General features: G+C 45.2%; 1 protein-coding gene across 1 annotated transcript in view; it reads left to right on the top strand.

Annotated features, from left to right (window-relative positions):
• LOC124718926 (chaoptin) overlaps positions 1 to 24047 on the top strand; it is a 241022-nt gene that overhangs the window by 211305 nt on the left and 5670 nt on the right. The window contains exons 17-18 of the mRNA XM_047244580.1: positions 7821 to 8056; positions 20426 to 20682. Of these exons, the coding sequence (XP_047100536.1) occupies positions 7821 to 8056; positions 20426 to 20678 (489 nt within the window). The 3' untranslated portion in view covers positions 20679 to 20682. The remainder of the gene's footprint in view (positions 1 to 7820; positions 8057 to 20425; positions 20683 to 24047) is intronic.

Below are 24047 nucleotides of genomic sequence, written 5' to 3' on the forward strand. Positions count from 1 at the left end.
ACTCTACTTCAGCTGCTCGGAAGGTGTACTTTGAGGGGTTGATGAGCAATCCCTGTGCATTTAAACAAGTGAAGATATGTCATAAGTGTGACAGGTGTTTGGTTTTCAAGTTTGACATGACCAGTACATTGTTGATATACATATATCAAAAGTCTGTCACATGTGACATCATCCATGAACCACTGATGTGTTTGGGCGGCATTAAAAAGTCCAAAAGGCATTCAGGTAAATTCAAATAGTCTGAACAGAGTGCAGATGGTAGTCTTAGCAATGTCATCCGGTGCCACAGGTATCTGGTAGAATGCATAGACTAAATCCAATGTAGAAAAGTTGTGCTTACTGTGGATGCTGAACGTAAAATATTCCATATGCGGTACTGGATGGATATCTGGAATGGTTCAGGAGTCAACCTGTCTATAATCACCACATGGACACCATCCATTATTAATTTTTGGAACTACATGTAAGGATGGTGACCAACTACTGCTTGATGGACAGAAGATTCCTTGTGCAAGCACTGATGAGAGTTCCTGCTTAACTATCTTCAGTTTCTGGGTTGTGAAGTGGCTTGGTCAAGCAAGAAGTGGTGAGCCAGGTGTAGTCAAACTATAGTGCTCCATCAAGTGCTGCACAAGTGCAAGTGCAAGTGGAAATGGGAGTCTGACATGTGTTCTTCATCAACTGTCTGATGAATTCAGTGAATGGACAATAACCAGTATTCATCCATATTGCGGTGTCTTCCACACGACACACTCTACCTTGGCTTGCTAGATTGGTAGTAGTGTAAAGAATGTGTTGGAGGTCAGGCAGGAGTCCATAAAATGATAATAGATCCACTCTGAGTATGGCATATATCATGTCCATTATGATGAAATGCCATTCAAATTGACGCCGTAAGTTTAAGTTCAACACTAATGTGTCACAACCATATGTTGTGGCTGTAGAACCATTGGAGGTGAAAAGAAATCAGTCATCACAGTTGCAACACGGCAGATGGGCAAATCGATGGATTTATATGTCAGCACCCCTGTCTACAAAAGCTGTAACTTTGTGCCATGTTCCATTACAAACAGTTTACAGCTGCCATCTGGAGAGCCAGTAGCCATCATCACTGACTTCCTGCTGAGTTTCCCATGCTTGCACAGTGAGCTACACTTCCGCACCTAATAACCATACCATTGGTGATCTAGCAAATTCTTGCTGATGAAGGGGAAGGTGAACAGCTGCACTTTCGCAGTCAGTGGTGGTGATGAGACTGGTGACCGGTAGTCTGCATCTATAGTTAGGGTGTTATCTGCCTGAGGCTGTGGGCAAACTGTTGTGACAGAAGCAGACAGATACATTTCTGATATGTAATCTGTAGTTTGAACAAGTGCATCTAGATTGCTGACACGCATTGTCAATATCTTCAACATATTGGTTGCCAGGGTGATAACCAAATATTCCACATAATGTTTCTTGACTGCATTTCTCATTAATGTACATAGTTGGCGTAGTTGCTGCAATGGGGTGTGACCGCCTAGCTCTTCAGTGTGGAGTAGTTTCTCCAATTTTTTCACCTCATATTGTGAGAGACATGTAATTACAGCATTCTTGCTGGCTAAGTAATGATCAGTGCTTCGTGGTGACACCAGAATGTCTTGCCATATTTTCATTGAGAACAACAACTACATAACATATACCATGGTGTCTGCAGTTACATGTGCTAGCACAAACTGACTTTCTAGTCGCCCAAGCCGCAACATGAGATCCTGTTGCCAAAACAGTGGTGGCTTTATTGCCACATGTTTGATTACTGCACCAGTAGATGCATCTACAGTTGGTGGCAGGTCTGACAGAGAACTGGGATGTGGAAGACGCACAATGCAATTGATTCAGATGTTCACATTTAGAGTGATATGGCATGATACGAAGCATTATTGACCACTGACTTTCACATCAGTGACCATTAGATATCATGTCAGTGTCACTAGTTGCAGGGCAAGGTAATTAGCTTTAATGCAGCATATGATTCATATGACTCTGTTAATAGTACATTCAACAACAGAATAAAACATACATAAAAACAAAGAGGGAATTTAAGTCAGTGACTGTACCAAGGATTATCATTAAAATAGTTATCGCTTCTGCATAGCATTACATGGCACATAACACTGCACTTCAAACTGAATCATCTCCACTCAGAAAAAATGGCAGATACTATAATTGTGTCCAAGATATTGTCTATTTTGCCAGATGAATTCACACATTTTTCTCATGATGGGACTCCACACTCAGTAGTGAAGAGAATATTGAAAATCTAATTGCAAGGTTTGAATGTGACAATACTAGTGAAGGAAAGTTGCTACTCACCATATAGTGGAGATGTTGAGTTAAGATATGCACAACAAAAAGATTCACACAATTAAAGCTTTCGGCCATTAAGGCCTTTGACAGCAGTAGACACACATACACACACACATGCACGCATACACACACACACACACACACACACACACACACACACAAATGCAACTTGCACACACACATCTGCAGTCTCAGAGAGCTGAGACCACACTGTGAAAAGCAGCATCAGGGTGGAGTGGCGACTGGGTGGGGATAGTATGGTGGGAGTGGTGGACATTCAAGTGTTGCAGTTTAGACAGAGGGCAGGAGAGAAGGTGCGGAGGGGGGAGGGTGTAAGTAGCGGAAAGGAGAGAAATAAAAGAAATTAAAAGACTGGGTGTGGCGGTGAAATGACGGCTGTGTAGTGCTGGAATGGGAACAGGGAGGGGGCTGGATGGGTGAGGACAGTGACTAACGAAGGTTGAGGCTAGGAGGGTTACGGGAACGTTGGATGTATTGCAGGGAATGTTCCCACCTGTCCAATTCAGAAAAGCTGGAGTTAGTGGGAACCAGCTTTTCTGAATTGCACAGGTGGGAACATTCCCTGCAATACATCCTACGTTCCCGTAACCCTCATGGCCTCAACCTTTGTTAGTCACTGTTACATACTACTAAACGTTTAGGCACATGCTTCTGGACGACAGTACACAGCACAAACAATATCGGAGTTTTGGTTGATGCTGTGTCGATATACAATGTTTGGTCCCGATCCGAATGACTGACATCTGGAGGTTGGTGTAAGTTTTACAGAAGTCACAAAGTTTTACAGAAGCTCAAAATTTAGAGCGAACTTCAGTGCGAGAAAAAAAGCCGAAGATATTCTGGTCGTATGTAAAGTACAATAGCGGCAAGACGCAGTCAATACCTTCACTGCACGATTACAGTGAAGATGTGACCGTTTTCTGAAATTCCAGTGAAGAAAATGAAGTAAATATTTCAGAATTCGAACCAAGAACAAGTGTCAACATGAATAATTCAGATTCAGATATCCTTGATGTTATGAAAAGGCTTAAAACAGTAAAGGTAGGATCTCTGGTCCAGATTGTACACCAGTCACGTTCCTTCCAGAGTACACTGATACAATTGCTTCATACTTAGCAATCAGTACAACCACTAGCTCGTAGAGAGATCCGTACCCAAAGACTGGAATGCTGCACAAGTCACACCAACACCCAAGAAGGGAAACATGGTTAATCCGTTAAGTTACAGACCCATATCTCTAACAGAGATTTGTAGTAGGATTTTGGAACATACAATGTGTTCGAACATTATGAATTATCTCGAAGAAAACCATTTATGGACAAACAGCCAATTCCTTTTATTGGGGGATTTTTGGGAAAGTGTAGCTGATCTGTAAAGCCGACGTCTTGTAGAACGCAAGTGTGGTCCATTCTTGAATACTGCTCGTGTGTTTGAAACCCCCGTCAAGTCAGATTAAAGGAAGACGCACTGTTGGCAACTTCCTCTTTGACTTTGTGGTAAAGCGGAAGAGAGGTAGGGGTACAAAGTTCCTGGCCACCAGTCCTTGTGCCAATGTCCTGGATTCAATTCCGAACTTCTCTGTAGTGTTTTGTCAAGGGTGGGCGTGTGACGCTATCGATGGTGATCTGTCCTTCGGATCAGGACGTTAACTTCACCAATATTCTTACACTCATGGCTGATGTACTTGCCATCTTTATCACACCTTATTTTTGATACTTTCAGATTGAACTGATTTTCACTTTCTAATGCATATTTTCTTAAGAATCTTGCAGCATCTGAGTTGTGTCTTAACAGACAGCTCACACAAAAAATGAGTGATATCATCTAATATTGTCATGTCCATTAAATATTGGTGTCTCTATCTTTCCATAGAGATTAGTGTGTATTATTTCAGGTATCTTGCTCTTCCTATTCTCACAGCGGAAAATGGCTTTGTCGTTTGCTTAGCTCTCACACAAGTTTCACACAATTTTTCTGCTAATAGGATATCCGTTCCACATTTTCTTGAGCTTTGGTGCCTGGCTGACCTAGCTTCTTCTGCCATTCTTGTTCTTACTGTGTTAGTAGTGACTGCAGTTCTTAAAATAACAATTTTCTTCTTTTTTGTTTGTCCTTTTGATTGAAGGACTTGAAGGATATCAATTTTGTTTCTTAATTTCGTTTTTATTTTAAAAGTAGCACGGGAAAAGCATAGATGTCGTGCAGAACCCTCGTGGGGTAGGTTGCATAACGTTAGATTATCGTACAAAGAGTCACGAAGTCGAGATCTGGTCATGTCGGTTGCTGTACTGTAGTACGTGTGGAACTGTTACACGAGGCAAAATGTTCCTGAAATGTAAAAGGACTTTTCGGAGTTTATAGCAATGTTTGTTCTGGTAGTCCCCTTTCGCTTCGTTTATCTGTAAAGTAGCAAACCTATAGAGTACATTTGCAATTTCGCAGGATAAACGTGAATAAAAGAATAAAGGTACCATTGCTTTACACGTGAGGAAATATTAGTAGTGATAATAATAACAATTATAAGAATATTTATAGTGATAATAGTAAGAAGTGTGGTAATCATAAGAAGATGATGAATTATTATTGGTACTAGTAATACTTCTACACGTGTGATGCAATTGTTTGTTTATTCTTCTGTTCCGATTGTTTATCTGTATTCTGTGAAATTACAAATGTAGTCAATACGTTTCCCACTTTCAAATAAACGAAGCGAAAGCGGACTGGTAATCAAACATCGCTAGAAACTCCGAACACTCCTTTTACATGTCAGAAACATGCTGTCCCATGTAATAGTTTCACACATGTTACAGCACAAAAACTCTACTCACTTTCCCACGAGAGCTATACGCGACAGACGCTCGCAGTGACGGTTTTCCAGTGCTCCGTAAGCCAGGTGTAACACGTTGCTTGCCGTTTACACGACGTTCTGCTGCGCAACAGCACATAGCACAAACTGTACAGGAGTTTTGGTTGATGCTCTGTCGATATACAACGTTTCGTACCGATCTGACTGTGACATTTGAACCTTTGCGTGTTTGTGACCTATACGATACCCTATGTCTTGGCGACCTTTGGTATACTACCTGATACAGTGAATTATTTTACACAGCTGCTTACCATTTACACCACGTGCTTCTGGACAACAGCACATAGCACAAACTATACGACAGTTTTGCTTGATACTCTGTCGATATACGAGGGTTGCCGAAAAAGTGATGCACCGCATATTTTTCTCAGCCGAAAATAACGCTACGAATGTATTATTTGAAATCTCCTGAGTGAGCGCGCGAAGTTTCCATCACTTCCGACAGATAGCGTAGCTGCAGGACAGTTTCAAAATGGTGTCCGTGGGTGATGTACGTCACTGAACTTCTCACTGCAGAAAAAGAAACAGTGGGAAATATTCACCAACGTTTGCGCAAAGTGTATGGAGCATCTGCTGTAGACAGAAGTACAGTTAGTCACTGTGGGCGGTGGGTGAGGTCATCAGAAGGCGGTTAGGCGGAGCTCCACGATTTGCAGCGGTCGGGGAGACCATCCACGGCTGTCACACCTGACATGTTGAAGCGAGCTGATGTCATTCGCATACATCACGACTCGGCAGTTGGCGCTGCACCCGTCAATCAGCAAAGGAACTGTGGGTGCAATTATCCGCACTCTTGGATATTCAAAAGTGTGTGCATTTGTCTTGATTTCTTGCAACGTTTTGAAGCTGAGGGGAGAGGAAGCTTTCTTGTCCCAGATTATGACAGGTGATGATACCTGGGTTCACCGTTTTAAGCCCGAAACGAGACGAGAGTCGTTGGAATGTCATCATTCCTACTCCCCACAGAAGAAAAAATTCAAAGCAACTGGTTTCGCCGGTAAGGTCGTGATCAGCGTGTTCTGGGACTGTGAAGGTGTGATTCTCATTGATGTGATGCCAAGAGGCGGTACCATTAATTCAGAAGCATATGTCAACACATTAACAAAACTCAAGATGCTCTTCCGACGACTTCAGTGCCATGGCAGCCCAGAAGGTGTTTTGCTGCAACACGATAACGCGCGGCCTCACACAAGTCTGACGACTGCTGAACACCTGGCAAAACAGGGTTGGACAGTGTTACTCCATCCACACTATGGCCCTGACCTAGCCCCCTCGGACTTCCACTTGTTTGGGCCGTTAAAGAATGCTATTTGTGGAAGACATTTTGAGGACGATGTGGAGGTGATTCACACAGTGAAGCACTGGTTCTGCCACGAGGACAAGGACTGGTACGGAGGAAGGCCATGGAACGGGATGGAGATTATGTGGAAAAACAGGGTGTGTAGATAAAACACCAATCTTTCGTGTGTGTAATTCTCATTTTGTACAATAAAGAAGAAAATAAATGTGGTGGATTACTTTCTGGGCAACCCTCGTACATCGTTTGGTTCAAAGTGGTTCAAATGGCTCTGAGCACTATGGGACTTAACATCTGAGGTCATCATTCCCCTAGAACTTAGAACTACTTAAACCTAAGAACATCACACACATCCATGCCCGAGGCAGGATTCGAACCTGCGACCGTAGCGGTCGCGCGGTTGCAGACTGAAGCGCCTAGAACCGCTCGGCCACACCGACATCGTTTGGTACCGATCTGACTCTGACACCTGAACGTTTAAGTGTTAGTGACTTATATGATACCCTATGTCTTGGCAACCTTTAGTATACTACCTGATACAATGAATTATATTGCACGGTTGCTTACCGTTTATGTTGTGTTGGCAGAAGAGCCAACACCGTGTTACTAGTGGGGGCCGAAATGCACGCGTTTTAGCTCACGCAGGCTGGCGTGAGGGGGGAAGGACTCTACTGACGTGAGGTCTGGAACATGACAAGGAATTAGAATTAATTGATGCTTAACTTTAATCCATTAACGATGAACGTCGCTCTTGGCGGTACATGATTCTTAATATTATCTGTTCAGAGTAGTAACTGAATATGGCGCCTTGCTAGGTCGTAGCAGATGACGTAATTGAAGGCTATACTAAACTGTCGTCTCGGCAAATGAGAGCGTATGTAGACAGTGAACCATCGCTAGCAAAGTCGGCTGTACAACTGGGGCGAGTGCTAGGGAGTCTCTTTAGACCTGCTGTGTGGCGGCGCTCGGTCTGCACTCACTGATAGTGGCGACACGCGGGTCCGACGTATACTAACGGACCGCGGCCGATTTAAAGGCTACCATCTAGCAAGTGTGGTGTCTGGCGGTGACACCACAGTTTACACCACATTTTCCTGGACGACAGCACATAGCACAAACTACAAGGGAGTTTTGGTTTATACTCTGTCGATATGCAACGTTTGGTACCTATCTGATTCTCTCACGTCTGAACGTTTAGGGTTTAGTGACTTATACGATACCCTATATGTTGGCGACCTCTAGTGCACTACCTGATACAAAGAGTTGTATGACACGGCGTGTTTTCCGCAGGGTGTGCGCAGCCCGCGGCTGCACTTCGGCCTGCACAACACGAGCGTGTCGGCGGTGCAGGCGGCCCTGTTCCAGCGCGCCACCTGGGTGCGCAACCTGACGCTGGACGTGCGCAACAACTCCCTGCGCTCGCTCTCCAACCCGAACCGCGCCGAGTTCCCCGGCGTGCCGCGCAAGATGTTCCTCAACGACCTGCGGCTGGCGCACAACCTGTGGGACTGCAACTGCCAGCTGGGGTGAGCTGCCGACTGCTGTCGTTCTTCTTCCAACACCCATACTTATGCCATACATCTACACGACTACTAAGAGTTGCACACTTAAGTTTCATCCGTTTGCCGGCTCCGCATCGGCCATACTTGGCTGACTCACGGTCAGCTCTTATATCCCCTTGACCCAACTCCGTGTCGCTGTAGTTCACGCTTGACGGCGGTCCACATCTTGTTGGACTGTCCCAATCCAGCCGCCCTGAGGCACTACTTCTGGTGTTACTTGACAGTGCTTCGACGGTTGACTTAATTTCCAGTTTTATTCCAGAGGGGGTATTTTATAGAAATTCTTCCAATCCATATGTGGCATACAGCAAACCAGTGCTTAACAGTATTGGTTAAAGACAGTCTTGGTTGCAATTTTAGTTTTTTTATTTTTCAACGACGCATTTCACCTTGAAACTTCCTGGCAGATTAAAAGTGTGTGCCGGACCGAGACTCGAACTCGGGACCTTGCCTTTCGCAGGTAAGTGCTCTACCAACTGAGCTACCCAAGCACGACACACGCCCCGTCCTCACAGCTTTACTTCTCCCAGTACCTCGCCTCCTACCTTCCAAACTTTACAGAAGCTCTCCTGTGAACCTTGCAGAACTAACACTCCTGAAAGAAAGGATATTGCGGAGACATGGCTTAGCCACAGCCTGGGGGATGTTTCCAGGATGAGATTTTCACTCTGAAGCGGAGTTTGCGCTAATATGAAAGTTCCTGTCAGATTAAAACTGTGTGCCGGACCGAGACTCGAACTCGGGACCCGGTTCGAGTCTCGAGTCTCGGTCCGGCAAACAGTTTTAATCTGCCAGAAGGTTTCATATCAGCGCACACTCCGCTGCAGAGTGAAAATCTCATTCTGGCGATTCGCCTTATTTAGGCATCTTCAGGTTATCTTTTCTAGATGGACGTGAGAGGCACTAAGATCTGCATAACGCGTTCCCGTTCACAGGAGCGGATTTGGTGCCTCTCGCGTCCATCTAGAAAAGATAACCTGAAGATGCCTAAATAAGGCGAAACGCGTCATTGAAAAATAAAAAAACTAAAATTGCAACCAAGACTGTTTTTAACCAATACTGGGGTATTTTATCACTTAGTCTAAGGGTGGGTGTGTGGCCTCTCCCAGGCTTTCATCCTACCTCCTTGGGAGGTGTCCCGTGACTTTTGTCAATGCAGTGGTTATGCTATTTCAGACCAACAGTAATGATCTGTTAGCAACAGAAGTAAACATATTGAAGGTCGTACACTCAATTCAGGTGTAATCATATTGAAGGTCGTACTCTCAGTTCAGCTCAATTCAGCATGTTACGCTCTTTGGTAATTTCCAAGAATGATTGCCAATCGGAGTCGCTGGGTCCAAACGATATATATCGAACGTGCGACCGTAAATCGATAATGCGATTCCGGTGGCGCGCGTTGAAATCAATTATTTGTGATCGTCATTTTTATCTGTTTCCCGTTGTTCCCGTAGTTGTTCTAAATTACATACCTCCGCAAATTATTTGTGATTTGCTAGGGAAACCCAGGCGATTTATGTCGTTAGTAAGTGGAATGCCTGGTGTTCTTGATGTTTCTTCGGCGGATTCTCTCAAATGGAAAAATCTAATTCCGTGTTTATCCAGCGTAGAAAATTGTTTGACTTTTTGTCGCAAATATGGAGTACTGCCGGACGAGGGAGAAAATGACTGTGTAGACTGTGGTGGTGCGAAGTGGGTAAAACTTCGTAAGAACAGTTTCGATGCCGAAATACCGTTACAATTTCTCTGCGGACAGTGCGGAAAACGAACGAGTATCGGGAAGAATACACGGTTCGACTCTTCCAAATTATCCATTCAGACGACCGTAATCGAGTTTAACATTACGACAACACCGACGACGAGTAAGGTAAGTCGTCTCCTTTGCAATTACAAGTATTTTTGTAACGTTCTTCTTTTGTCATTGCTGTAGTGACCGCCGTAAACATACTCGTAACGCCGCTACCAGAGTTGCATGATCGATTTACGAGCGAACGTTCGATATACACTCCTGGAAATTGAAATAAGAACACCGTGAATTCATTGTCCCAGGAAGGGGAAACTTTATTGACACATTCCTGGGGTCAGATACATCACATGATCACATTGACAGAACCACAGAGCATGCACAATGTCGGCACTAGTACAGTGTATATTCACCTTTCGCAGCAATGCAGGCTGCTATTCTCCCATGGAGACGATCGTAGAGATGCTGGATGTACTCCTGTGGAACGGCTTGCCATGCCATTTCCACCTGGCGCCTCAGTTGGACCAGCGTTCGTGCTGGACGTGCAGACCGCGTGAGACGACGCTTCATCCAGTCCCAAACATGCTCAATGGGGGACAGATCCGGAGATCTTGCTGGCCAGGGTAGTTGACTTACACCTTCTAGAGCACGTTGGGTGGCACGGGATACATGCGGACGTGCATTGTCCTGTTGGAACAGCAAGTTCCCTTGCCGGTCTAGGAATGGTAGAACTATGGGTTCGCTGACGGTTTGGATGTACCGTGCACTATTCAGTGTCCCCTCGACGATCACCAGTGGTGTACGGCCAGTGTAGGAGATCGCTCCCCACACCATGATGCCGGGTGTTGGCCCTGTGTGCCTCGGTCGTATGCAGTCCTGATTGTGGCGATCACCTGCACGGCGCCAAACACGCATACGACCATCATTGGCACCAAGGCAGAAGCGACTCTCATCGCTGAGGACGACACGTCTCCATTCGTCCCTCCATTCACGCCTGTCGCGACACCACTGGAGGCGGGCTTCACGATGTAGGGGCGTGAGCGGAAGACGGCCTAACGGTGTGCGGGACCGTAGCCCAGCTTCATGGAGACGGTTGCGAATGGTCCTCGCCGATACCCCAGGAGCAACAGTGTCCCTAATTTGCTGGGAAGTGGCGGTGCGGTCCCCTAAGGCACTGCGTAGGATCCTACGGTCTTGGCGTGCATCCGTGCGTCGCTGCGGTCCGGTCCCAGGTCGACGGGCACGTGCACCTTCCGCCGACCACTGGCGACAACATCGATGTACTGTGGAGACCTCAAGCCCTACCTGTTGAGCAATTCGGCGGTATGTCCACCCGGCCTCCCGCATGCCCACTATACGCCCTCGCTCAAAGTCCGTCAACTGCACATACGGTTCACGTCCACGCTGTCGCGGCATGCTACCAGTGTTAAAGACTGCGATGGAGCTCCGTATGCCACGACAAACTGGCTGACACTGACGGCGGCGGTGCACAAATGCTGCGCAGCTAGCGCCATTCGACGGCCAACACCGCGGTTCCTGGTGTGTCCGCTGTGCCGTGCGTGTGATCATTGCTTGTACAGCCCTCTCGCAGTGTCCGGAGCAAGTATGGTGGGTCTGACACACCGGTGTCAATGTGTTCTTTTTTCCATTTCCAGGAGTGTATATCGTTTGGACCCCGCGACTTCGATAGGCAATCATTCTTGGAAGTACCCGCTCTTTGAAGCAACTTTCGTTGCGTTGCCCAAAGGCAAGAGTGGTTGTTTGTTCACGTATTTTCATTTGAAGTACGTAAAGTGTTTGTTCAACAGATACGCGCAGTAAGAGTATTTTCTAACTTAGATAACCGTACATCTTGCAGAAACGATTCAATGCTCTTTTAATTCTTACAATAACTTCCCAATCCATTTCTTCGTTAATGGATTTTGTGGCTGATCATAAAAATCAGTCTTTGGTGAGCCGTCATTTACACAGTCACAATGTAAAACGTAAATATCATTTTTATGTTGCCTTTACCCTCCTAGGGTATAGGATGGAGTTACGTTCTGTGGTGGGAAGATTTTCCGCGTGCTTTTGCCTAACACAAAGCAAGACATTTGGGATTCCTACTAAATCAAAAGATTAATAACATAGCTCACTCATGACTCTACGAACTATCTGAATATGTGGTTTCAGGGATTTAAAAGCTCTGTCAACTACTTGGGAAATAGCAATGTTTCTTATAAAGCTGTGTGACAACTAACAATGTACGAAGGCGTGCTGGAAAGTAATACCTCCGAATTTATGCGAAAACTCATAAAGCTTTTTAAATAAAACAAACATTCTACATTTTTATTCTTCATGTGTACATATTTATTTCCTAACATAGCCACCCTGATGATGAACACATTTCTCCCTGCGAGAGACCAATTTGCTGATACCGTCACTGTACAAAATGGTTCAAATGGCTCTGAGCACTATGGGACTCAACTGCTGAGGTCATTAGTCCCCTAGAACTTAGAACTAGTTAAACCTAACTAACCTAAGGACATCACACACATCCATGCCCGAGGCAGGATTCGAACCTGCGACCGTAGCGGTCTCGCGGTTCCAGACTGCAGCGCCAGAACCGCGCGGCCACTTCGGCCGGCGTCACTGTACAATATTTGACTTTGTTGACGTAGGCACAACCTCACCTCTGCTTGCACCGATCCAGTACTAGCAAAATGAAGTTCTGGAAGTTGTTCTTTAAATTTAGGAAACACTTTAGAATGGGACGGGGCCAATTCGGGACATCGATGTGGTGTGGCGTTGTCGTGCTGAAGGAGACGATGTTCCACGTGTGGACGAACTCTTCGAATTCGTGCTTTCAGTTTTCTGAGGGCTCGCAGTACATTGCAGAGTTTATGTTGCTGCCTTTAGGGACGAATTACAAATGCACCTCACACGGAGAATCCGAGAACACCGTGAGCGATACTTCACCTGCTGATGGCATGGTTTTGAGCTACTCTAGCGTCGGTAATCCTTTGTGACAGAACTCCAATGCTGCTCTCTTGTTTTTGAGGCCAAAATGGTGAACCTAAATTTCATCACCTGTCGGAATGTTATTAAGGAAGCCAGCACCCTCACGCCCAATTCGCAAAATAAGTTGACAAATGTCCAATCCTCTGGTTCATGTCCGGAGTGAGCATTCCAAGCAGCCACCGCTCACACGGTTTTCTGTACCGCAGTCGTGCAATGGTGGCCTGTACACAATCTAAATGATATGCCACTGAGCTATTGTAGTCCGCGTTTCCTTCATTGTGAGCACGAACAACCCAACATCACACGTTACTGATGTCATTACAGTCATCACCGTGCACAGCTTCCGTTCTTCTATGGATTTCAATAGGCAGCACGTTTTCTGCGGTTAGAAACTCTATTAGAGCGCGCTTTTCCTCAGGCACCGACATAGTTACGTTACACACCGCCATCTCCCACGCTATATATCGGAGCCGTCTAGCGGCAGAAGTTTGCAACTTGTTTCAGCGAAGTGGGGAAGTCGACTGAGTAATATGCATGATACGTAATACCTCAACCGATATTGATAACAGGAAAAAACTTCGGAGGCATTACTTTTCAGCACATACTCGTACAACAAACAGGACAGAGTAGTTTTAGAAGAAAAAAAATACTTTCTCTAAAAAATTCCATTGTAGTCGGGTAAAAATTAAGCTACTAATAGAAGATTAACAGCAACTATATAATAAAACTGAAGATGCAACAGCTTCTTAAGTAATAGGTTTCTAATTAATTTACTCGATTGAATTTTGATAGAAACAGAATAAATAGCATTAAACATTTTAGTGATAGTTTATTGTCGGTCTGTCTCTTTAGTTGTAGTTGATCCCGACTCACCATGAACCCACGAACTAAAGTATGTCAATTTCTTCTATCCTCCACAATCCCTCAAAGACAAGTTGGAATCCATTATTTTTGTGATACCGCAAACCCGTCTCATCTTTTGCCGCCCTGTTCTGCTCGTGCCTTCGATCTTCCCTAGCATTAAAGTCTTTTCTAACGATTGCGTCTTTTCTTGATGTACCCAAAGTAGGTCAGTTTTTGTTTCGGTATTGGACCTTCCAAAAGCAATCTGGTTTTATTTGCTGTAATACCGAACTGCTAATTCTCTTTCAAGTCCATGCAACTCTAAGGAGACTCCTCCAACACCGCAATTCAAAGAAGTTGCGACGTTCCCCTTATAGGACACATCATGAAGGAATTGTATGAACAGGACAGAAACCGGTGAATGTGATGTACATGCACAGCAAACAAATGATTAGAAACTAAGAAAAAAATTGGATTCTAAAGAAAGAGCTTCATAAATTGAGCAACTCATTATGGGATGGTCTACCTGTGGTACATATGCAGGTAGTTACTCGGCTTGGCATTCACTGATTGATAGAGTTTTTGAATGTACTCCTGAGGGAGATCGTGACAAATTCGTTCCAACTGGTGTGTTAGGTCGTCAAAATGCCGAACTGGTTGGTGGCCATGCCCATAATGCTCCAAAGCATGCAAGTACGAAGAAAATCAGTAGAAAGTCTCACTGTCTGCGGGCATTTTTTTTATCTTTCTGAAATGTGAGGCCAGGAAGGTTTGCCATGATTGGCAACAAAATGGAGCGTAAAAAGTCGATGACGCACCGCTGTGCCAGACAATCACTCTTGGTTGTCGGCTGGTATTGTGGGCGACAGGATGGTATCCGATCAATATCCAGGTCGTCTGCAGAACATGTCTTTGGTGGTCATCAGATCTCAGTTCGAGGTGGGGCTCATCACTGAAGACAATTCTACTCCAGTCAATGAGATTGCAGACTAAAGACGTGTCTGGAGATGCCGCAGGCAGCGGTTGGACACCAACCTGACTGCCCCCATAAGACCATGAGTGGTGGTCTGAGCGGCCATTTCTTTTCGTAGCAGGACCTCTCCGGTTCTCGTCTGCTGCATCCTTGCAGTGCAGCGGTACGTCGACGATATTCTGAGACATCGGCTACAAAGTTCGCTGAATCTCTCCGCAACTGAGAACATTTGGAGCATTATGGGTAGGTCACTCCAATCAGTTAAGGATTTTGAAGATCTAACACACTAAATGGACGGAATTTGGCTCAATATCCCTCCCGGATTTTTAAAAAATTCCCTGGTTTTTTCCGGATGAAAATATTCACAATTCTTCCCAGATTTCCCGATCGTTCCGCGGCTTACACACCTGTTTCTGTATGTGCCACGTATATTGAAATCTGTATAATGTGAACTGGTACACGTGCTTAATTTCGTGTAGGGCCCCCGCGAGCACGAAGAAGTGGCGCAACACGACGTGACATGGACTCGACTAATGTCTCAAGTTATGCGGGAGGCAACTGACACCATGAATCCTCCAGGGCTGTCCATAAATCCGTAAGAGTACGAGGGATGCAGATCTCTTGTGAGCTGCACGTTGCAAGGAATTCCAGATAAGCTCAATAATGTTCATGTCTGGGGAGTTTGAAGGCCAACGAGTGTTCTTGGAGCCACTCTGTAGCAATTCTGGATGTGTGGGGTGTCACATTGTCCTGCTGGAATTACCCAAGTAGTCGGAAAGCACAATGCACATGAATGGATGCAGGTGGTCAGACAGGATACTTACGTACGTGTCACCTGTCAGAGTCGTATCTAGACGTATTAGGAATCCTATATCACTGCAACTGCACACGCCCCACACCATAACAGAGCCTCCAGCAGCTTGAACAGTTCCCTGCTGACATGCAGGGTCCATGGATTCATGAGGTTGTCTCCGTATCCGTAAGCGTCAATTCGCTCGATATAATTTGAAACGAGACTTGTTCGACCAGGCAACATGTTTCCAGTTATTGACAGTCCAATGTCGGTGTTGACGGGCCCAGGGTCAAGGCGTAAAGCTTCGTGTCCTGCAGTCATCAAGGGTACACGAGTGAGTCTTCGGCTCGGAAAGCTCTGGATGATGTTTCATTGAATGGCCTAGCATTAAAATCTGCAGCAATTGGGGTTGAACGATTCTCTTCAGTCGTCGTTGGTCCCATTCTTGCAGGACCTTTTTCTGGCCGCAACGATGTTTTACCGGTATCCTGAAATTCAAGGTACACTCGTGAAATGATCATACGGGAAAATCCCCCTTCATCGGTACCTCGGAGATGCTGTGTCCCATCGCTCGTGCGTCGGCTATAACACTACGTTCAAGCTCACTTAAATCTTGATAACCTGCCATTGTGGCAGCAGTAACGAATCTAACAACTGCGCCATATTGTCTTATACAGGATGAATCATAAATGAGGAAAAATATGTCGAGGAATGCATGCTGCTATGCGTAAGACGTGACGCACCGTTTTTCATTCTCTTCGGTGTACTGTGTACGTAAAATAGAAACACCCATTAACCATTGAAAGAGATACCGACGAACCTCACGATCACGACATGTCGTTCACCCATAGATACAACACATGACACACCAATGAGCTGATGTGTATCTGCCAACTTTTGAAAGATGCGAGAAAGAACAAATCCCATCGTAATGTGTGTGAAATTGTATCAGAACTTGTGAATCACACGTTGCCGGCGGTAACGGAGTGTACAGTCCAGTGTTATGGAATGTGTATCCTGTGAGCGGAAAGATTGGTCAACGGCGGCGTGCATGACGTGTTTACAACACCTCTGCGTTGCTCAATCTGCCCGATACTCGCCGTGTCGACAGCTGCTAACGGCCGCGTCACAGTGTTACTACAGTACCACAGCGAGTTTCACAAACGAGGAATACGCCGACATCCACCTCACCTACGGGCTTGTAGATGGAAGAGCTGACGTTGCAAGGCAACTGTATTCAATGGTTCCAATGGCTCTGAGCACTATGGGACTTAACATCTGAGGTCATGAGTCCCCTAGAACTACTTAATTCTAACTAACCTAAGGACTTCACACACCTCAATGCCCGAGGCAGGATTCGAACCTGCTATGGTAGCAGTCGCGCGGTTTCAGACTGAAGTGCCTAGAACCGCTCGGCCACACCGGCGCAACTGTATCACGAGAGGTTTCCTAGCCGGCGCCTTCCATCCGCAAAAAGTTTTACTCTGTGGACAGGCACTTGAGGGAGTGTGGTGCATGTGTAGCACCTCGATGCCGACCGTCGGCGTACAGTACGGATGACGAAGAAAAACTATTACAAACTGTTGCGGAGGACCGAAAAATATGCAGCAGGTCCCTCGCCACTGCGGTCGGAATGTCACAATCTACTGTTATGCGAGTACTCCATAGGAACCATTACCATCCCTTTCGCATGCAGAAGGTACAGGCAGTATTGCCGGAAAACTACCAGAGGAAGCTGGACTTCTACAACTTTATCCTACGGCGTCAGACCCACGACCAGCATTTTTCACGAACAATACTGTTCACCGACGAAGCCTTTTTCACAAAGGAGGGTGTAGTGAATTCGTATAATTGGCGCGAGTGGGAGGAAGAAAACCCCCACTGCACAGTGATACGAGGGTACCAAGAATGACGTGGTGTCAATATCTGGTGTGGCATTATTGGTCACCATCTCATAGGGCCACATGTGCTGCCACAAAGGCTTACAGGAGAGTGGTATCTGCGTTTCCTAGATGCTACACTACCGGAATTTTTGGAAGACGTTAGTTTGGCCTCTCGTATGAACATGCCTGATGGTGCCCCCGCTCACTTCAGTGGCACAGTGCGACGCCACCTGGAGAATGCCTTCCCTTCGAAATGGATCGGTCGTGGAGGCCCTGTAGCATGGCCAGCAAGATCGCCAGACCTCAATCCACTGATATCTTTTTATGGGGCCATCTGAAATGTGTGATTTATGAAGGAGAGGTTGTCGATGTGAACACCTTTCAGCGCAGAATGCAACATGCCTGTGATACTACGCAAAGAGATACAGACATCTTGGATCGTGTTCAGCAATCCTTCCTGCGAACAGTTCAACTTTGCCACACACATCGCGGCCGTCATTTCGAACAGTACTTGTAAACCGCCACTGCAGCTTCTGGTCGTGTGTTTCTATGTTAGTTTCGATTTCTACAGCTGTATTGTATTCGTCTGTATTAGCTGCCACATACCTCTGTAGTTGTATTTTGTATTCTCCATCTATGCACTCGTTTCTTAAAACTGAGTCTGGGACACAAAAACCAAATTATAAAACACGCCAGCACAGAAGTGCAGACGCTCCTCACGTCCCTTCTCCTATGCCAACTAGCCAAGACACATAAGACTGGCCAGCGTGACTGGTACGAGAGAGATGTGGGCGCTGTCATTCTCGCGGTCTCACGCAGACCGTCGCTTGACGCCGCATGCCTCGCCTTCTCGTGAGCGGCTAGACTACCTGCAACACTCGCATGTTGTGCCCTGTTGCCGATCTGTCCCCTTGGCCAATGTCGACGCACAGAACACCCAGCCAGAAGTCAATATTTCCAGATTTTTACTATTCAATTGCATTGTCATTTATTGACATAGGTAGATGCGGAAAACGAATTCATGTTTGTAGCTCAGTGTGTGACAATTTACACGGCATATTTTTCCTCATTTATGACTCACCCTGTATAGGCGTAGCGGACCGTAGCACCGTATTCTGCCTATTTACATCATCATCATCATTTAAGACTGATTATGCCTTTCAGCGTTCAGTCTGGAGCATAGGGCCCCTTATACAGTTCCTCCATGATCCCCTATTCAGTGCTAACATTGGTGCCTCTTCTGGTGTTAAACCTATTACTTCAAAATCATTCTTAACCGAATCCAGGTACCTTCTCCTCGGTCTGCCCTGACTCCTCCTACCCTCTACTGCTGAATCCATGAGTCTCTTGGGTAACCTTGCTTCTCCCATGCGTGTAACATGACCCCACCATCTAAGCCTGTTCGCCCTGACTGCTACATCTATAGACTTCATTCCCAGTTTTTCTTTGATTTCCTCATTGTGGACACCCTCCTGCCATTGTTCCCATCTAATAGTACCTGCAATCATCCTAGCTACTTTCATATCCGTAACCTCAACCTTGTTGATAAGGTAACCTGAATCCACCCAGCTTTCGCTCCCATACAACAAAGTTGGTCGAAAGATCGAACGGTGCACAGATAACTTAGTCTTGGTACTGACTTCCTTCTTGCAGAAGAGAGTAGATCGTAGCTGAGCGCTCACTGCATTAGCTTTGCTACACCTCGCTTCCAGTTCTTTCACTATGTTGCCATCCTGTGAGAATATGCATCCTAAGTACTTGAAACCGTCCACCTGTTCTAACTTTGTTCCTCCTATTTGGCACTCAATCCGTTTGTATTTCTTTCCCACTGACATTACTTTCGTTTTGGAGATGCTAATCTTCATACCATAGTCCTCACATTCCTGATCTAGCTCTGAAATATTACTTTTCAAACTTTCAATCGAATCTGCCATCACAACTAAGTCATCCGCATATGCAAGACTGCTTATTTTGTGTTCACATATCTTAATCTCACCCAGCCAGTCTATTGTTTTCAACATATGATCCATAAATAATATGAACAACAGTGGAGACAGGTTGCAGCCTTGTCTTACCCCTGAAACTACTCTGAACCATGAACTCAATTTACCGTCAACTCTAACTGCTGCCTGACTATCCATGTAAAGATCTTTAATTGCTTGCAAAAGTTTGCCTCCTATTTCATAATCTTGTCGAACAGACAATAACTTCCTCCTAGGAACCCGGTCATATGCCTTTTCTAGATCTATAGAGCATAGATACAATTCCCTGTTGCACTCATAAGACTTCTCCATTATTTGCCGTAAGCTAAAGATCTGGTCCTGACAACCTCTAAGACGCCTAAACCCACACTGATTTTCATCCAATTGGTCCTCAACTAATACTCGCACTTTCCTTTCAACAATACCTGAGAAGATTTTACCCACAACGCTGATTAAAGAGATACCTCTGTAGTTGTTACAATCTTTTCTGTTTCCATGTTTAAAGATTGGTGTGATTACTGCTTTTGTCCAGTCTGATGGAACCCGTCCCGACTCCCAGGCCATTTCAATTATCCTGTGTAGCCATTTAAGACCTGACATTCCACTGTATTTGATGAGTTCCGACTTAATTTCATCCACCCCAGCCGCTTTATTGCACTACAATCTATTGACCATTTTTTCCACTTCCTCAAATGTGATCTTATTTCCATCATCATTCCTATCCCATTCTACCTCGAAATCTGAAACATTACTGATCGTATTTTCACCTACATTGAGCAACTCTTCAAAATATTCCCTCCATCTGCCCAAGGCATCCACAGGATTCACCAGCAGTTTTCCTGACCTGTCCAAAATGCTTGTCATTTCCTTCTTACCTCCCTTTCGAAGACTGCTAATTACACTCCAGAATGGTTTTCCAGCAGCTTGACCCATAGTCTCCAACCAGTTTCCAAAGTCTTCCCACGATTTACTTATCTCTATAATTGAATACGCATGCGTACACCAATTTCTTTGACGCTTCAGTGTATATGAACGTTCATCAGGTTGCACGCCTTGATAGTATGCAAACTCTCGGAAGAGAAGGAGTTTGTGTAAGGTTATATGTTCTGTTGCAGATGGGTGGAAGTGTGGCAACGCAAGAGACACCAGTACCTGTGCGAGGACAAGTCTTCGCAGGAGACTGACTGCTACGGCACGTCGGATGACGTGAGGACGGCGACGTGCGCCAACCGCGGCAACGTGTCCCTGGCGGACGTCCTCAAGACCGACATCGAGTGCGGCTGGGGGTCTGCCGCTCCCAACGCTCCACAGGCCCCAGCTGTCGTGGCTGCCGTCATGGTCGCCGTGATGGCCAGTCTGCTGGGCTGAAATGGTGAGTATGCGATTGCGGTCGACCACAGTCTGACGTAACAGTCGCGACACTCCGCCTCGTTTTTGTTACCCACAGCGACAGCAGCGCCCCAAGCGGCCAGCAAGCGACACTTCTGAATACGATACTGTATGACTGCGAATGCTAGCTTTTATTTTGATTTACCTGTTACCTTGTAAGTCTCGTGGTATAAATCAAGTTCCTACTAAGTACCTGCCCAGGCGTGCGTCCTAATAGCTGGAACTTATGAGGGGTCAGTTCTTTGGAGGACAGCTGGATAAGTGAGGTATTCTACAGAAGTTGCTCTGTACCGGTCCCTAGAACTGACAGCAGCCTTAACTCAAACAGCAACCCTGTCCCACAGTGAGTCCGACTTGTTACCGCCGCATGACGTCTTTGTCAGCTCTTGTCAGTATTTCCACCTAGTCTCTGTGCTGGCTACCTCTCTTTTAAAATAGGGTGTGTGTGTAGCGCCATAAAAATCAACAATAACTAAAAACTGACGGCACGTTTGTCATTATTTAGTTTCCTATGGACCGTGGCAGGGACGAAACCGTACCTTACAGGATAGTTTATTTACGATTCTCTTGCAAGGACAGAAGAAACCAGTTCTACAATTGCTAAATCTGAGCCACAAAACGGCAAGAATCTTCAACACATCCGAAGCATAAGTAATTACATTTACACGAATATAAGAATGGGCGAATCGCTGGACTCCATAAAATACGAGGGTAATCCCAAAAGTAAGGTCTCCTATTTTTTTATAGGTACAGAACTCTGTTTGTGTGGCAGTTGGTCGCACTGTTATGAAGAGTGCTTCACGCGCTGTGTGTAAACATGCGCACGCCGCGCTGAGGCTCTCCGTCTGGGCTTGGTAGCAGTTGAGAATTTAGCTTCCGTTGGATGTTACCGGCAAGTGCGAATTGCGCGCAGTTATTCGGTTTTTGAACGCAAAGGGCGCTGCGCCAACTGAAATCCATCGCCAATTGACGGAAGTGTATGGTGAGTCGTGCATGGGTGTCATAAAGGTTTGTAAGTGGTGTAGAGAGTTTGCAGTTGAGTCAGACCGAAATTCATGACGAACAGCATGGCGGCGGCGAGCTGGTATGACAGGGGCATAGAAAAACTGCCACAGCGTCTACAAAAATGCATCGACAGAAATGGTGATTATGTCGAAAAATAGCTAAATGTTCAAGCTGTAAACTGATGTAAACCATTGTAGAAATAACAGGTCAGTGTACTTATAAAAAAATAGGAGACCTTACTTTTGGGATTACCCTCGTATTTTTAAGTGTCAATGGAATTTGCTATGATATAACAACAGGTAACAATAGAAATATATGCTTGTCCCACATGAAATATGTCTTTATATTCTCTTGCTTTCAGTGGAATAAGCTGTAAGTATATACATATTCGAAAGTATTTATTCATGAACAAGTTGTAGCTTACGTCATTGAATCAGTGCGATTCACCTGCTTTTGAATTTACTTCACTATAATTCATGTCTCTCAGTAATTTATTAACTAGAAAATATTAAAAACAAGCTTATCCTTAAGGCGCTTGTGAATGTCCGCTTTCTCACCGCTTGGAGCGTTAGTGTCGTCCCAGCTGTCAAACGGTAACAACTTTCATACCAGAGAGTGTCGCGACTGTATATATTAGACTGTGATGTTAACTGGGGACATGGACCTCACCAGTACAACACTATATTATTGGGTTGGGGTCGGGGGACGGGGGGTGAGGGCTTAACAGACAGGCTGCAGATCACAAGGGGGTCTAAATGGGAGAATCGCTTGAAAAAAGTTGAAAAAAAGTACGACCTAAACCCACTTTTTGCAGAAATCTGGATCCCTCAGACCATATATTTCAATGCCACAATTTAGCCCTGGTCTAAAACGAATTTTGCGATCACTGAGTAGATAGTATTAAAATTTGTGGACATGTGTGTCTGATTGTAATGTATTACGTCCTAAACAACCACGATTTCTGATTGAATACTGCATCAAACTATATTCCGTTTGGTTTTATTGACACTACATTGTAGTGGCAAAACTAAGTAATATGAATGGGTGGTGTCTGTTATTTCGTACAAGTCCCAAAGAATAGACACCTCGCAGAACCCGCGGCTGTGAAACGTTAAATATGTAAATTATAGTGGGTCGTTGCTGTCAGCTGCAGCGGGACATTACGCGGATCATATATAATGTTTCACAACTGCGGTTTTGCGTCGACCAGTGGATCCACCTTCTTTAGTGCGAATCCACAAATGCATTCGACCTACTACGGGAATCTCTGAGTTAACGCGAGTAAAATGGGCAGGGACAGTGGATAGGTGGCACTCGATGAGAATGTGGATCGGACGTGAGGGGTGTCCGCGCAGTTGCGATAATGCTGTGTCACAGATGGCGCAGTTGTTAAAGCACGTGCTAATAAGTAGGAAATTCAGGGTTCGAATCCCAGTCCGGTACACATATTCAAACGCCGCCACTGATTCCGCGTAATATCCCGCGACAGCTGACAGCAGTGATCCACTTTACGTATAAAACTGAGTAGTTTGGAATAAATCTTTTATCGTCTATAAAAAATAAAAATAAATTGCCGAATGCATGGAAAATCATCACTTGAGAATGGCTCGAAGGATTGGAATGTTTTCTTTTTTCGTAATTGTCAGAACAAGATTTGTATGAAATAAAATTTTTGGAAAATCCACCAGAAAAGTCCGAAATTTGAGCGGTATTTTTGTATGAAAACCTCAGTGAAAGATATGTGACGGTCGGTTTGACAGTTCTGCTGTCACATGTTTTCGTAACAAAAAACCAGTAACGTTCAATTTGACAATCGTGCTGTTACATGTTTTCATAAAAAAAAGTGACTTTCAGTTTGACAGTTCTGCTGTCACATGTTTTCATTAAAAAAAATGTGACGTTCATTTTGACAGTTCTGCTGTCACACGTTTCATTGCGAAATAAATAAATAAAATAGAAAGCAGCATTTCAGTGTGTTATCGGTGGTGGTCATATACTTGGTGTGATGCAAAGATCGAATTGATGTCAGTTCGTCGTAATTTTGTGTGTTGCAAACATTGAGTTGATTTCAGCTCACGGTTTATTTCTTTGGAAAGAATGCCGCAAATGAGGCGTGGAATATGGTTCGGCGTACGCGCTACGCAGGCCAACTACATGACCGCCGAGTGTGAGAGCGTAGTCAGCGTTTCGAGGCAAATAGAATCAGACTTTCTCACGTGCGATCCACTGCGACTCCGAAAAAACGGATACAGACTAGTTTGACTCGCTCAGTTGAAGCTTACGCATAAAATAATTCGGAACGTCAGAAAAACAGATAGCCAAACCTCACAATTCGAACTGAAC

The sequence above is a fragment of the Schistocerca piceifrons genome, chromosome 10, assembly GCF_021461385.2.
Source record: "Schistocerca piceifrons isolate TAMUIC-IGC-003096 chromosome 10, iqSchPice1.1, whole genome shotgun sequence".
Lineage (NCBI taxonomy): Eukaryota > Metazoa > Arthropoda > Insecta > Orthoptera > Acrididae > Schistocerca > Schistocerca piceifrons.